A 17,095-nucleotide genomic window follows, 5' to 3' on the forward strand; every position below is an offset into this window, starting at 1 on the left:
CAGTGATGTGGGAACGGAACCGAACCACAATGAAGTCGCTGCTGCTGTGCTATTGTGCGCCCAGTGGAACGAATCACTGGAAAGCCCCTTTGAATTCTGGACATAAATGACTCTTTGAATTGTCCAAAAAAGATTTATTCAAATCCCATGATTCATTAAGATCAAGTGCTGAACGCTTTCTCAACTTCACTTTTTCCGCTCCATCGTTGCAGAGCATGATGGTCCCTCCCCTATACGAAACTCTTTGTGAAAATCTTGTTGGGACTTTTTTCCTCCCTTTCCCTTAAACGTCAAGTGTAATTCCTACCAAGGGCTTCGTCCCTGAGCTCTCCCTGTCTTGAAGGTGGAGCAGATATGAGAAGAAACGGACTATCAGCCAATCCAACAGAAAACCTCTGAGATGAAGTAACTTTTAGACGCTTCTGCTTAAATAACAAGCATCTGTTTGCGGATTGAACATCTCCATCAATCGAATGATAGCAGGTATGACGCTTTTCACCAGAGGGTTATTTATTTATTTACTCATTCATTCATTCATTAATTCTCTCCCATTATATGTAAAAAGTTTATAACTTTTTGCATCATTCTAACCTGTGAAAATAAAGTGTAATTGTCATAATCATTTTGAAGCATCTCAAGTAGCCTGTACTTATGGATTGCAAAGCTTCTGTGAAAGATGGGCTATAATAAAAAAAAGTTGTTTTTTTTGTTTGTTTGTTTTTTTTTTTCATGAGAGTTTAGGGAGTTCATAAAGTTGTGAGAAAATGCTTTGAATACTTTTTTAAAAAGTATATGACGGTACAACAGGGATGATAATGGCAGTTGGGAAGTAATTTGAAGACCCCAAATCTAAGTAAACTTAACCAAAGCAACCCTTGCAAAATAAATAAATAAATAAATAAATACATCATAGATCTTCTTTGGTTGAAATCATAGTTAGCATTTTTGTAATGGAGATGATTATCCCGCATATAACTTCACATTATTGGTGTAAATATTCATGAATCGATTAATGATTGACAGTGGGGAAAAGGCATGCACTTAAAGATCTGGAAATATTGAATGAATCAATCAGTTTTAAACTTAATTTGAAATGGGACCAATAGCGCCACCGTTTGGTTGATCAAGTTGGTTAAAAAGTTTACAAATGTGCAAGATTGAGATTCCTGTGCCTTGTAATGGAAAATTGGTTGATGCTGACATGGAGGGGAAAATTTCTGCTTCTTCCAACATAGCCATTTTTTTTAAAACAGCCTACTAATCTAAGCATCTCTACTGATGTAGCCTATCTGTTACAGAGAAAATGTCACTGGAAATGTCATGATGATATTTCAGTAGTGATGGAGGAATTTCAGATTGCAATTGCTCGTTTCATCAAAAAAAAACTATTGATAGAGAGATCAGACCACGTGTCAGACCAAGTTTGCCTGAGTTTGTCTGTTTTGCCGGCTTTTTAAAGTTCGAGCTGTCTGCACATTTTACATCATAGTCTTGCTGGAATTTGTTTGGACCTCTGTAAGTGCTTCACTTCTCATGGCCCTCTCCACTAGGGACACATCTGATTTGTCATTGCCTGAATCCATAACTTTCCCTCCGCACATTCTTGTGCACATATTTTCCCCTCACACTTCCACTGAGGCTGCACAGTATTGTCTGCTCTGTACAGATTGATTCTCATAGACAGCACGGTTGATGCAGATAATCCACACCGACGCCATGTCATAGTGAAGTGTGAGGTGGGAGGAGAGGGATTCCAGCTCTGCAGGGGAAAATGTACTGAATCAAGAATGGAGTAGCAACCTACTGTATATCCCGCACTCTTCATCCCTAAACTGGCTACTGATTAGAAAATGTTGCTGCAGTCTGTGTTTTTCTTGGGCAGTGCTCAGCAATCTAACATATGATGAATGTGTGAGAGTGGTGACTGTGAATTTCTTGGCTTTGTGCTTTGCTGATTTTTTTTTTTTGTGAGTGTGTGTGTGTGTGTGTGTGTGTGTGTGTGTTGGTGAAAAATAATTTCTGTCGTGCTGCACACTTATACATCCGCCTTAGCTTTGTAATTTTGAAACGTAGTAGGCTAATTGTATCAGTGCTAATATATTGTTCACCCCTTACTGCGGTCTCATATTGCCAAATAGTCACTGTCGTCCATGGCAAGGCTGTATGTGTCCGTGTATCCGGTATTGTGCCGAATTTCAACCCCCTGCCAGATTATTACCTCATTATTGGCAGGTTTAGGAGTAGGTGTGGGGTTAAGATTAGGCAATTAGGTAGCAACGAGGTGGGTAATAATTTAGCAGGGGGTCGAAATTCAACATAACACCAGAAACCGGAATTATTTTCATGCCTCTCTTGTAATACACACTCATCACGTATTGCAATCTCTTCAAATAAATGCTACTGGCATATTGTGAATTAGGGGCCATTTACACAACAGTTTTCAACAAAAAAAAACTGAAAACGTTTTATGCATTTTGGTTGTCACACAACAATACCATTTTGGGGGGCTTAACATGCAAACTTTGAAAACGGGATACAAAGTGCAAGTTTTTGAAAACGATACCGTTATTGTCTCCGTGTAAACTACAAAAACGTGAATTTGTGAAAATGGTGACTTCATCCGCATGCGTATTACATGTTCAGTTTATAGGCGAATAGTTTTTCTTTACAAAGTGACATCGCCAACTACTGGTCTGGAATGAACAATGCAGCGTTTTGAATCGTTTTCATGGATTCGTGTGAAAGGGGATCGTTTCGACAACTTTGTCATCTGTCCATGAAAAACGCAAATGAAAAACTTTCTCATTGACACAGAAAACCTGAAAATATCAGGATATTTGGATAAAATTGTGATTTTCAGGCCTTAAAACATAATGGAAATATATACAATATTTAAAAAAATCATGGAATTCATTATTTATATTTATGCTCAGGTCATTGCAGTCTTTATTATATTGTTTTGAAAATCTTTATCCTGCACCCACAAAATGACTGGAAAAGTCAGGGAAATGCTTTGTTGAAAAGCTTTGGGAATCTTGGTATGCATTTAAAACCACTGCTTTGTTCCCAGTATTTATGTGCGTGATTTATTTGGTGCGAGATAATTCATGTGACTTGCATGAGTCAAGAGTCAAGCACCTTTTCATCACTGTGCAAATTGATGGTTTGGTGGAAAATATAAAATGCACTCATGTCTAAAACTTTTTCAGTAAGAGCTGTTACGAGATACATAAATGAATACAGAAGTAGGCTTCTGATCGGATAGCTTTGTGTGTAGGTGCATGTTTGTTTAGTTTATCATATTATTTTATACTCCTATTTATTGGTTACAGTACCAATTGCATTACCATCCGCAGAACCCAAGTATATACTTATTAAAGACATTTAGCAAGACAGTAAGAAACGTTTCCAAACCACTGACTCAAAAAGCTCTGACCAACAGGGTCAATATCCTTACAGTCCCCACCACAAACCTCCAGTCTCCACAGGCAGCATTATTTTCCTCTAATAGTAGATATTTTCTGTCAGCCAGTGTCATCTAAGGACTAATTGTTAAATGTGAGCATATTTGTGTGCTATTTGACTAATTTGTTTAGTCTCTAAAGCTAATGCAGAAAATTTGGCATTCGATTTTGTGTCTTAAAAGCAGATTCAAAAGTTTTGTTTTGGAATCTGTGGGAATACATTATTGTTACATTAGGATTGGATCTAAATATCTGTGGAATGTGATAATGGAGAATGAGGTATACTGTATATACACACACACTCTCAAGGGTCTTGAAATAGCACTCCAAAATCTTATTATTTGTCTCCCCCTAGAGGCCATGACTGTATAATATAATCATCTGCTCCCTATTTCAGTGCTTCCAGCTGTGTTCCTCCTGCAGGCCCCCCTTAATATTATTTTTGGATGTCTTTCTTATCTGACACACATTTTAGGTCTTGGAACCTCTACTAAAGAGCTGATAAAATAAATCAGGTGTGCTAAATAATCAAGACATCCAAAAAGTGCAGAGCTGGGACCAGAATTCACGTCCACTCATTTGTAGAACGGTCTGAAAGAAATCTACTACATGCATATTGCATACAAAATAATATTACTTATACATTTACAACAACAACAACAACAAAAAAAACAAGTGCATGTGCCAGATGTATGCGAGGTTATAAAAATATGTTGCGCATCTGCAATACGCACATATTATGATGATGCCCTTTACTTTGGGATTTAGATGACTGCAAAGTTACTCTAAATGTTAAAAAAAATTGTATTGTATTAAAAATAGAATAGAAATACTATGTGCAAATAAATATCCAATATCGACTGATAGTGATACCAATAATTTATAACAACAACACAATATGCTCTTATATTTTTGGCTATGAATTTTCTGTGCTTCTGTAAGATTGTGCTTCTTCACAGATTTCAGGTACACTGATGTTTATCTTCTTTCCTGTTTTTACTTAAAGGGTTAGTTCATCCAAAAATGAAATTTCTGTCATTAATTACTTACCCTCATGTCATTCCAAACCCGTAAGACCTTTGTTCATTTTCCGAACAAAAATGAAATCCGAGAGGTTTTTTCTATCTCCCATAGAAAGCAATGAAATTGCCACATTCAAGATCCAAAAGAGTAGACATCGTTAAAATAGTCAACGTGACTACAGAGGTTCAACCTTAATGTTATGAAGCAACAAGAATACTTTTTTGTGAGCAAAAGCAAAACAAAAATAACAGCTTTTTTTCAACAATTTCCTTTCTACCCTATCATTCTCCTATGCAGTTTATGTTGAAGACACATTGCAGAGCTTCCCTGTTCTACATCAGAACACAGACTTTGTATTCGGATGTAAACACAGAAGCGCTTCACTGCATCAACTGCGTAAGAGACTGACAGGGTAGAGATGAAATTGTTGAATAAAGTTGTTATTTTTGTTTTGTTTTGGGCACAAAATGTATTCTCGTCATTTCATGACGTTGGGGTTGAACCACTGTCGTCACGTTGACTATTTTAGCAATGTCTTTACTACTTCTCTGGACCTTGAATGTGGTAATTTCATTGCTTTCTATGGGAGATAAAAAAACTCTCGGATTTCATCAAAAATACCGAAGACGAACAAAGGTTTTGCGGGTTTGGAAAGACCTGAGGGTGAGTAATTAATGACAGAAATTAAATTTTTGGGTGAACTAACTCTTTAACAATATTTGAGGTGATATTGATTCTCTTTTTCTCTTTCTGTCTGGTCTAGGGGTCTCTCTGCAATGGGCCCGGTACCCTTAATGCTCCTGCTTTCCATCTCAGCGCTGGCTGTGCTGGTGTCTGCAGCAGTGGACGATCCCACAGGTGACGATGACTACACCTGGCCACAGAGGAAAGTACCACTGGTACAAGAAAAGCAAACGGTGCATCTGGGCAGTTCAGAGTTTTTGGCCAAGCCGCAGAGTGAGCTCCATGGGATATGTGGCATTGAGTGCCAGCGGGGTCTTCCAGAGCCCAGTTTGGATGATCTGGAGCAGCTACTATCCTACGAGACCATGTACGACAACGGAACACGCACGCTCACCACCGTCACCGTACAGGAGCTAAACGTGAGCGACGACTGGACGGAAGGTTCTCGGTTGCACGCTCGCCACAGACGAGAGGTCTATGGCACGGATACGAGGTTTACCATCGCTGACAAGCAGTACTCCATGAAGTATCCTTTCTCCACATCTGTGAAGATCTCCACAGGTTGTTCTGGAGTGCTGGTGTCCCCCAAACACGTCCTGACTGCCGCTCATTGCATCCATAACGGTACGGACTACCTAGATGGGGTACAGAAACTCAGCGTTGGCGTGCTGAAAGACCGTTCCCGCCGGAAGAAAGGCCGGAAAGGGAAAGGAAGGAAAGGGAAAGGCCAGAGGAAACATGAAGAAGAGGAGGAAGAAATCGATGAAAATGGAGAGATTGAAGAGAAGCAAGAACGTAAGGGTAAGGGCAAAGGCAAAGGAAGGAGGAACCGTAGTCGCCGCAGCACTGTCTCTGAACAGCCCTCGTTCCGATGGACGCGGGTGAAACAGATGCAGGTGCCGAAGGGTTGGTTTAAAGGCATCTCGGAGAACATTGTGGCCGATTATGACTACGCCATCCTGGAGCTTAAGAGGGCACAGAAGACCAAGTACATGGATCTAGGCGTCATCCCCTCCGTCAAGAAGCTGCCCGCTGGACGTATCCATTTTTCGGGATTCGACGATGACCGACCAGACAACCTGGTGTACCGCTTCTGCTCTGTGTCTGAGGAGTCCAACGACCTGTTGTACCAGTATTGCGATGCCAAGCCTGGCTCCAGCGGCTCGGGTGTCTACATTCGCCTTAAAGAGCCTGGCAAGAAGAAGTGGAAGCGGAAAATCATTGGCGTGTTCTCGGGTCACCAGTGGGTGGATGTTAACGGGGTGCAGCAGGATTACAACGTGGCCGTAAGAATCACACCCCTGAAGTATGCACAGATCTGCCGCTGGGTCCATGGGGACTCTAGCCAGTGTCAGGGCACCTGAGAGACTCCATCAGCGGCCCGTCTGACTGCCTCTGTCCCGGCTCTCACCAACTCTTGTGCCTCCCATTTGTGCACTACACAAACTGCTGCATTCCTCAACACTAGAGACTTTAACACACCTACAATTGAACTTTTCCAAGCTATTTTGATACCTTAATTTATTTTATTAGACAACTTTTGTTATGAATCAGTTAGAACGAATGTATTTCTAGATTCAGTTGTCCTAATGAGAACTAATTCTGTCCTAAACTGTCGTTTTGAATTAGAAATTTTACTTCAGTCAGTGTTGTTTGCTATGGGAGGCATTTGTTTTGTCTGGTAATCTGTCTGGATACCTTGAAGTAGAAAGCTAGATCTGACTAGTTGACACAAGAAAAAAAAAAAAAAACTTTTTTTTCTGAGAGAAGAAGCTTTGATGTTTGTAATTTTCCTTTTTTCTTTTTGAAGAACATGTCTGAGTATCAATGTGCTGGTGTTCTTTGAAAATCTTTATTCTTGTTATCATTGTTATTGTTTTTATTAAATGTTATGATTGTGTGCCTTTGATAGCATAAACTGTAACCTGTCTTCATGGGCTTTCATTTACAATTGTTTCTGCCTTTTGTATCACAGTGCAGGCAGTTAGTTGGAGGTTTAAGCTTCATTTTCAGATGCCCTTGTTGACTTTTGGTGCTAATTTAATTTTAAAATATAAAGCATCTGAGGACCTGTCAGAGTAACAGCCTACTGTAGAACTGTAAGTATGTATTTAATAAGGCTTGTATTATGAGTTTCATATGATCATGTTGTTCTTTTAAAAAAAACAGGGTTATTTAAATTTAGATATAATTGATGATACATATCATTGTAATTATGATCAAGAGAAAAGCAATGCAGCTTGATAGGAAATATAAATCGAAAATCTTAATATAAAATTGATTTTTCAAAATCGGATTGCATCATTTTTCTTTTTTGTACAACTTTTTCTAAATCTTTGTTATTAAGGACCAAATAAACTGAGATTTGTATTGGTCTAAGAGGAAAAAATAGTGTGTGTCCGTTTTTCCATCAAGCTTATATAATCTAACATTTAGTTTTTCCAAGTTTCCTTTTAATTTTAGATTTTTGCTTATTGATCATTATTTATTGTTTCCCTATACATACGATTTTTTTAATTAAGTTAAAAAAGGTGGTATATATATATATATAATATTTACATTTTATTTTATATATTATATATTTATTATTATTAGTGCAATCAAATAGGTGCAATTAATCAATTTGTCAGCACTAATTATTATTATTATTATTATATTAAAATATATTTTAAAATGCATATTTTTAAACCCAGGAACATATACCTTAAATTTTGCAGCTTAAAAATGACTGACTAGTGTTAGTCACTTTTTCTTTATTTATGTGTCGATATAGAGCTCTCCTTGTGAAAACAGACACAGGGGGACACAGGTGGGCAATTCTTCCCATCAGTGTTTATTGCATCTCAAAGGGCTTACATGCACTATGTAGGGGTGTCAAATATGAATCAGTAAATCAAAATAAAATTTCTTTCAAGGGAACAGAGAATTGCAAAAGAGAGATCTGAAGATCTGCCTTAGTCATTTCCATGAGAGATCTAACAGAGAGTGAGTTACAGAGGCTCGGCGATTCATGGCTGTCAGTCTGACCTTTCTGTAACACTGTTTAACAGTGACCTCCTGAAAACTTTGACAAGGATCTAAGAGTCTATCACTGCTAGTGAACCTATGCCCTATTATCTATGAAATCAGTTATTTTCTTATATCTCCTCCTCACTTCATTTTGCTGTGCTAACTACAGTACCACCACGCACCAACAGAGGGAGTATGAATTAACCGTTACGTATAACAAACAAGGGTCAGGGTTCATAATGTTGTATGAGAGGGTAAGACTGAGAACCAAACATGTGAACGGGTTCTTTTACAATTATACAAAATAACACTACATGTACCAGCTTCAGTTTGGATTTCATACAAGCACAAGTAACTATGAGACTCAAACACAGCATTCCACTTACTATACAACTGTGAAATCTTGGGGGATTTTTTTTTTTTTTTTTGTGTGTGGAAACATCACCAGTTGAACAAGTTGCTGTACATATTTATTTTAAGATACTGCAAAAGGCCTTTCTCAGAGATCAGCTGAGATTTGTAGCACTGAGATTAAGTGGAATTAAAGTCCAAATTTGCTGAGGATATCCATAAAGGTTAACCTCAAGTTTCTTGGGATATCCATGTAAACAGTGAACTGACAACGCATTGACAATTAAAACATAAACTAAAGATTCAAAAAAATATATATATGAAAAATAATATGAGTTAAAATACAAAAGTTACATGTAATCACCAAGAGGTTATAGAGGAGCCTAGATATGTTATTCATTTATACATAACTCATATATATTTATATTTCATATATTTATATTTGTAAACAAACAAGTCAGTTGATGATGGGAGATGACAATAGCATTTCTTATAATCCGATTACCAGGTTCACATCAATAAGTTGTCCACAGATAAAAAATTTGAGCAGAGGAGAGACCTTTTCATCAACGAGGATAATATACACAGTACCTTCTGCAAATGATACACACTGCTCCAAAACTAACATACAACAGAAAGCGCTTGAACAACCTGTTTAGGACCTCTGACCCCAAAAGGGAAGTCCCAGAGGAACCAGAATTAAAGTCGAGGGGATCAACACACACACATCATTCATTTCGGACTTAAACACCGGAAAAAATTGACGTACATAAGAATATTTTTTAATATTTCATTTTCATTTGTGTGTTTTTTTTTAAATAATTTTATTCGGTTTCGTTCAAAACAAAGGATAACATCGAAATAAGCACATCTTCGTTTTTCTGCTTGTTTTCTCTACGATTCACTTCACAGTTTGTGCTACAACATGACACAGGAATGCTTGGGTGGGGCAGAGTGGGCGGGGTTTGGGTTGGAGGGGCGGGGTCAGTGGATATCTAGCTGCAGGCCCCTTTGGCGTCTGGAGGTGTAAACAGACAGCTGACCTGTCTCACTGGAGCTCAGTCTTTGAGAAAACAAATACTGCAAATGGAGCATGGAGAAAATGTCATGTTACTAAGTGATTTGGTGCCTCATTTAAGAAGTCACTAGTAAGATAACGATACCTGGAAAGTTATAAGAAGTCCTTGATGTTGAGATCTGCAAGTGGGTCCTTGGTGGGAGGTTTTTTGGGGCTCTGAGCAGCTGGTCCTGGAGACAACTGAGAAAGTAAAGGGTGCATGAGGAACAGTAATGGCTGCTGAAAAATTAGCTTTGTAATCACAGGAAAAAATTAGATTTTAAAATAAATTATTTTAAATTTAAATGTAATTATTTTTCACAATTTTTACTGTTTTACTGTATTTTTGATGCAGCCTTGCTGAGAACAAGAACCTTCTTTCAAGAACATTTAAAAAAATCTTAGGCCCTGTTTACAACTGGTATTAAGATGCTTTTTGGTCAATTGGATCTCAAGTAGATGAGGCAGACACATACCCATTTACACCTGGTATTTTAATCGGTCTCTTTTGTCCACTTTTAACCACTTCTGTCCTGATTTCTTCGAGGGGAGGGTCTATGGGTGGGTAAATGTATGTTGTTGTTTTTTTTCCCTCAGATCTTTTGATCTAATGGACAAAATAAGCTTTCGCAATTTATAAATGAATGCGCCCGGAGATGACAGAAAAACACGTAGAGCAGCAGCTTTCGTTTCTGCCTTGATAGCCGCCAGACCATGCTGAATGAGTTAAAGGTGATAGAGAGGATTTTTTCGTCGACTGAGAAACCAAAGACTGTTACTGAGTTTTTGAAATGAGCGCATGCGTAAGAACAACCCCCCTCCTTCGAAGGAACACCTCCCAAAACTCGCAAACACTCGTATTGGAACACGAGTGTTTACCACCGGCATTCGCTGTGTTGTGTTAGTGGATTCATTATGTCGGACTCACCGCAGGTAACTCATAATCTGCAGTTGTTACTCCTGTCTCCTGACAAAAACATTGCATGCGGCGCCTGTGGAGTGTGGAAAGTTACTGGAGCGCGCAGCCGCGCTCGTCTCTCACAAGGAACGTCATAGCAGTGATTGACAAGCCAGAGGGCCAATCCGCGCACGTCTCTCACAAGGAACGTCACGGCAGTGATTGACAAGCCAGAGGGCCAATCGTTTACGCGATGATCGCGTAAACGATTGACTGATGTTTTTAAGGCCCTACCTCGTGCACAGATGATGTATATTAATATTATTCCTTTCAGTGCACCTAATAAATAGTCTTTTATCAGTTAGTAAAGACAGTTTCAAGTAATATTGCAAAAATGTATAAAACAAAACATCCTCTTTAGCACCTTTAAGTGTATGTTAGAAATCAGGAATGGTGAGAGAACACTGTGTTTGGTACATTTGTTGTCTTCAAACAAACTTAGGTCTTCAGCCCACAAAGTTTAAATCCCGTCTGGCTAGCGCACTTCTCATAATGTGGTCTTTTGCGCTGTTCGTACACATTTGACCACATTAGAGCCCGACCGATATATCGGCCGGCCGATATTATCGGCTGATATGAGCTAATTGCATTTAAATCGGCATCGGCGTTTATAACGGCCGATGAAACATGAGAAACAGAGTCTCATGCTTCACTCATGTTATGAGTGTTGCATAGTTTGCCCACCAGAGGGAGCTCTGCAACTCCCCAGTTGACAACAGCGCCAGAAATCCACTACAGAAGAAAGTATTGTTGTACTCTTTTGACGGTGAGTCTGTCGTTCGTCATGTGAAATGATTGTAGATTTAGTTCATACACTGTATATAAAAACAGTGTGGTAGTTCTAGCTAACGGTCCTATCATTATCACTTCTAAATATTCTGTAACATCACTTACAGCCGCTAATGCATTGCTATATTAGATTACCCACAAAGCTAATACCATGTTTATCAGTGGAAGAGCGCGAACGTTAATAAGAGGTCAAACTATAACGTTAGCGTTTAACTTATTCTATATCTGCAGTGTTTCCCATTTAACTTATTTTAATTTTATTTTCAATTCATTGACATGGTTTTGTGGAATATTGAATTTGTTTGGTATAGCTCTTTTACTTTAACTTTAGTATTATAATTTATTTACAGTACACACACAGACTGTTAAAACCAGCTTCAACTGGAAGTAAGTAAAACTGTTAAATGTTTAAAACCAGACTGTTTTTTGATCATTAAAAAATATATACTTTTGATGTGCAATTGTTTAGTCATTGAGACTGTAATCTAAGGCTTTTTTTAACATAATCCCTTCTGGAAAATGGTTTATACAGCCCACATACATAGAACAGGCAGATATTTTTCTATTGAATGTCGTGTAAGTGTAGTTTATAGGAAATGGGTCTAATATCCAGTTTATTTTCAAACTCAAAATATCGGCTTATAAATCGGCTCTTTTCAAGTTAATATCGGCATCGGCCCCCAAAAATCCATATCGGTCGGGCTCTAGACCACATAAGCGTTTACACCACGAAAGCAATCCGGTCAAATGCGTTTTCAACTACCTCTGGAAGTGGTCAAAAGTGGACAAGCTCAAAACGTTTTACACCTCGTTTACACCTGTATTTAGCATCGTCCACTTGTGATCCGATCGACCAAAATGCATTTTAATACCAGGTGTAAACTGGGCCATACAGACCCCAAACATCTGAATTATATACAGTATGTGTGTATAGTGTCAATTTTGAAAATATGATGAAAATGATGAAAATATCTTTCAGTCTATGTTTTAGTCTATAGTCTATCATAGACTAAAACATTTAGTCAATTTAGTCAACAAAAATAACATTTTATTCGACAAGAAAGTATAAAATTAAATCAAATATTCCAAAAATGATATATAAATTTAAATATTAATAAAACTAACATGAAAACTGTTCTTTGAAAACTTGATTTCCAAAAATAATATTCATGGTGCACATTTTTCTTCACCTCTTCTTCATTATCATAGACAAACAAAAAAAAAACTTTATTTACAAATATTTTCAACATTTCATTGATGTCACCATTAAATCAAAACTGACAATTCTTTTTTTTTTTTAAATGGATTATTGCAGTATGTGCCCTTGTAATCTTTCATCAAAATAACTTCCCCTCCCTCATCTCTTTTCTGATGATGTGTTTACGGGCGCAAGGGTAGGACAACTTGTCACTCACAAGAGGTCAAACTATGACCCAATTCTCAAAAGACAAAATCAAGTGCCGCCCTACATTTTTTTCTTGTACGATAAGTCGTTTCACTTGCATATATGTCAGAATATGGAAGAAATGACTACTGCAACTTCCATTTCATGTCGATTGTAACAATGTTTGCATGTGATTTTGTGCATGTTCTTTACTGGTGCTCCGGGTGTTCCTGTTGCTGCTGGCCCTGTAAATGGTGGTCTCATCATGGGCTGACCCATGATCATGGGCTGGGGCATCATGGGACCTCCTGCTGCTGGGGGCTGAGTAAAAAATGACAAGTAAAATATCCATCCATAAGTGCATACAGTAAGTGCAAAATACAGAGATTTTCCAACATTTTAAAAAGTAGTTGCTCACCATGCCAAAGCCAGGCTGTGCTCCCATGGGTGGTGCCATTGCTCCAGGTGGGGCGACAGCTCCTGGGGCTCCAGGGGCGGAGCCAGACTAAACACAATCAAAACAGTAAGACAATAATACCATAAAGAAACTTTTTTTGATGTGTTTAAGAAAGAAGCAGCCGCTACCATCTGAGCACCAGGTGTGCCCCAGCTAGAAGGGGCGACCTGAGGGGTCCAGTTAGCTCCTCCTGTCAGCTTCTTCTCATTCCACTGGTTGTCCCTGTGCAAAACAAATAGCTGTCAGCAAGCATAATGTGTAAATCATTCATAAACATCGCTCTAGGGCCACACAAAGTGAACATGATTAAATTGTGCTCCAATGGAGAGTGAATCAATCAAGCTGCCATAACCGTCCAAATGAATTGTCAATACTGGTCAGGCTGAGCAATTCATGCTCGCAAACAGACATTACGGATAAGTGACAAGATTAATAGGTATTCCTGAAACAACATGCACCTAGAGACTTGCTGCACCAGACAAGGAACTTACTTCTTTTGGCTTCCCACTCCCAAGTCTACAAGAGAGGAAGAAACCAGAAAAGATTGAGCTGGCATCATGGGAAAAATGGAATAAAGTCCATTATTGTTTCGTACATACTTCCGACCAGATTGGCGAGTGAAGTGTCCAAGTCTCCTCCAATAGGTTTGATTGGTTGGGCAGCTGGTAAGGGTGCCATTGTCGGTGCCATTGCAGGTGCCATGGCCGGAGCCATTGTCGGCCCAACAGTGGGCACAATTCCAGGTGCCAACGGCATGCTTGTTGCAGACATAGGGGTCCCGCCTGTGCTCTGAGGTGTTATGGCTGGCATCAGAAGGTCTCCTAATCCGTCAAACACTGGCATTGACATAGAAAAGAGTGGGTTAATATAGTCAACATGGACTGAGACCATTTTAGCCTAGAATTGATTTGGATATACAACTTGACAGCAATCCCATAATATACCAAGGCAGATGTACTGTAACAGAACAGAAGTAAAACAAACGACAGTAACAATACAATACCGTTCAAAAGTTTGGGGTCTGTAAGTTTCTTTTAATGTTTCATAAGTCTCTTATGCTCACCAATAATGGATTTATTTGATCTAATATACATTAAAAGCAGTAATAATGTGAAATATTATTACACTTCAAAAAACTTTCTATTGTAATACATTTAAAAAATATTTTATTCCTGTGATGGCAAAATAGCAGCAATTACTCCAGTCTTCAGTGTCATGTGATCCTTCAGAAATCAAAAATGAAAATGAATATGCTGATTTCTTATTATTATTATCATTGTTGAAAACAGTTGTGCTGCTTAATATTTTTTGTGGAAACCGTAATACATTTTTTCAGGATTCTTTGAAGAATAGCACGTTTAGCATTTATTTTGAAACAGAAATATTTTAAATATTTTAAAGGTCTATACTGTCAGTTTTGATTAACTTAATGCTGAATATAAGTAAAAATGCAAATCTTCCTAACCCCAAAATTTTGAAAGGTAGTGCATATATATTTAAAAACAAAAAAACTGAGATCCACACATTTATCATAACATTCATGAGGTATTCAAATTGCATCCAGGGGTGTTTACTACATGCATTGGGAAGCCAAAAACTGGCAACACACATCAGTACATCTTTATACACAGGATTTTCATTGCATTACAGCACGGTTGGATGCATCATGTCAGGCACCAATGAAAATATCCTCACTGCAGAACTAACTAATGGATGAGGAGATAGGCGGAGATCCAACACCTCCCAGTCAATGACCCAAAACTTTAACCCTAAAGGAAAGGTTTTGGGTCTTCAAATATTTTAAAGGTGCACCAAATATTTTTTAAGCTTAAAATGACATCCATACTTTTTACACATACTTAAAAATGTACACCCTAGAAAAGCGTGTAGATTTCACAACACATTTCAGTTTACTCATTATATGCTGAAATAATTTCAGGAGCTCACAATAGTTTTCACATTATGTTAATCTTTTATATGTTTGACAATCAAAAAAAGCTAGAAAATGTGGTTAAAGTTTGGTCTGTTACAGACTTTCTTATCATTTTGCATATGTCTTATTTACATCAACAAAAATTACATAATAGTTGAATTTGCTTTGTTTTTTGAAGCTTTGATTGTGTTTATAGTGTGCAATATAACATGTGTTCATGTTTCGCGTGTAAAAAAACACAGTATTTTTCACATAATTTACTTATCTGTATACCGCTGTTTCCACTGTCATAAAAACGGGCTGATGACTTCCTTGTTCTATGAAGTCCCTCCTTCAGAAATACGTAACGAGTTCTGATTGTGCCAGCGGTTCCTGTGTTGTGATTCGACAGCAGTTTAGCGCATCTTGCCCGGAAAGGTCACGCCTCTTACCATAACGTGGAGATGCACGCGCTCAGTGTTATTGTAAACATGTCTTTAATTTTACCCTATCAATTTGAGCCGGAATCAGACCCGGTGATTGGACTGCGGGATGAAAATAACAGCGTTTCGACGACATGGCGACAAACACACTCTACAAACGCAACTCTTGTGTATTCCTGTGGGCGGAGGTTAGTCAAAAAACTGTTTTAGTGACGTCATTAAAGAAGGAAGTAGAGGGATGTAGTCCAAACTGGCCGTTCGATGTAGGCGACTTCTGTTAAATAAAATATCTCGCTTGGCATTGAACTTTGAGATTTAAAATTTTACAGATTTTATTTATACTCTAACAACAACATTACACACTAACTAAAGTTTGAAACATGGGATCACGAAGAACGGGACCTTTAAACAAAAATGTCAAGGACATTTCTATTAAAAAAAAAAATTGTTGAATGAATAGAACAACAAGTGTGTAAAAAATAACACTGACTGAAAAGTATGTTCTGTGTAAAATGACAGTATTATCTGAAAGCTTTTGCTTTTTCTTAAAACAAGTTTCAGGCTCATAGGCATCAGTATGATGTCCAAAAACACTAAGTACCTAGTGCACCTTTTATGAAAAAGTATTCCAGTACAGTACCAACAACACTAAGGCAGGCAATTCACTTTAATGCAGTAATGCTCAAGATCTGTAATGTGGGCGAGCAGGGAAAAACTGCACAAAGAGTTCAAAGGGTAAAGGGTGTGCAGTTGAAGAACAAACGGTGCTAGAACATTCAAACCTCCCAAACCCTTTGGCGTGATCGGGTACAGCTATACATGCCGCAAAGCCGCTGAGTTCTCTCGCAAACTCACCAATCGCACAGCAGGAGCAAGCAATGAGCCAGATCAGTGTGCAAAGAGAGAGTTATCAGAAACAAAGTGCAGAGAGAGAGAGAGACATGACAGAAGAATGGGAAAGATGATGAAGTTGAGAAAAGCAGAATTATAGTAAGAGAGCAAGAATAGACAGAACACAAAAGGAAATGAAAAAGAAGAAAAGGCACAAGGAGAATGCATTTTATAAGCACTGCCACATCCAATCTGTATTATTTAAGAAGGTCAGCAGATACAAAAGTGCTCATGCAAGACGAAAGTGTGCTGAGAAGCAAGCAAGCTTGAAAATCGCCACGCTGTGTTCAAGAGAAAATAAAAACAGTTTTTGCAAAAAGGTAATTATCTATGTTTAACCTGAGAGTATAATAATCTGTTCAAAACACCTGGGGAACATATATAATTTGATTTCTCACCTGACGCATCAAAGCCACCAGAGGGCGCTGCGGGGGCGCTGTCAGCAGCTGCTGGTGTGGCGGACACCGGCGAAGTGCCAAAGGCATCAAAACCCGACTCCAGCAGGTCAGCTGGGGCTGAGGCTGGCACTGCTGCTGGGGTTGGTGTAACCGTGGGGGTGACCGGTGAAATCAACCCTGCAGGTGAAATGGCAAATCCACAACACACATTTTTAGAATTTTTAAAAAAAGTCTTAATTATTAATTATGGTTGAGCGTAAACGTAATATCAACAA

General features: G+C 38.4%; 2 protein-coding genes across 11 annotated transcripts in view; one reads left to right on the top strand and one right to left on the bottom strand.

The window, feature by feature from the left end:
- The first annotated feature begins 87 nt into the window (after positions 1 to 87).
- Positions 88 to 7,560, top strand: prss35 (serine protease 35). Its single transcript, XM_048153660.1, has 2 exons — positions 88 to 483; positions 5,251 to 7,560. The coding sequence occupies exon 2, from the start codon at positions 5,264 to 5,266 to the stop codon at positions 6,533 to 6,535; it is 1,272 nt and encodes a 423-aa protein (XP_048009617.1). The 5' UTR covers positions 88 to 483; positions 5,251 to 5,263; the 3' UTR covers positions 6,536 to 7,560.
- A 423-nt stretch (positions 7,561 to 7,983) lies between these two features.
- The window catches only part of snap91a (synaptosome associated protein 91a), a 62,223-nt gene continuing 53,111 nt past the window's right edge, over positions 7,984 to 17,095 (bottom strand). For 8 of the 10 annotated variants that reach the window (XM_048152981.1, XM_048152978.1, XM_048152974.1 and 5 more), the window contains 8 exons: positions 16,821 to 16,997; positions 13,776 to 14,012; positions 13,668 to 13,692; positions 13,305 to 13,398; positions 13,138 to 13,224; positions 12,933 to 13,040; positions 9,695 to 9,789; positions 7,984 to 9,611 (listed from right to left, as the gene is read on the bottom strand). In XM_048152981.1, coding sequence (XP_048008938.1) covers positions 9,703 to 9,789; positions 12,933 to 13,040; positions 13,138 to 13,224; positions 13,305 to 13,398; positions 13,668 to 13,692; positions 13,776 to 14,012; positions 16,821 to 16,997 — 815 coding nt within the window. In that variant the 3' untranslated portion in view covers positions 7,984 to 9,611; positions 9,695 to 9,702. Of the gene's footprint in view, positions 9,612 to 9,694; positions 9,790 to 12,932; positions 13,041 to 13,137; positions 13,225 to 13,304; positions 13,399 to 13,667; positions 13,693 to 13,775; positions 14,013 to 16,820; positions 16,998 to 17,095 lie in introns of those variants that run through there. The other 2 variants (XM_048152975.1, XM_048152983.1) reach the window with 2 other exon arrangements.

Source organism: Megalobrama amblycephala, linkage group LG13 (genome assembly GCF_018812025.1).
Source record: "Megalobrama amblycephala isolate DHTTF-2021 linkage group LG13, ASM1881202v1, whole genome shotgun sequence".
Lineage (NCBI taxonomy): Eukaryota > Metazoa > Chordata > Actinopteri > Cypriniformes > Xenocyprididae > Megalobrama > Megalobrama amblycephala.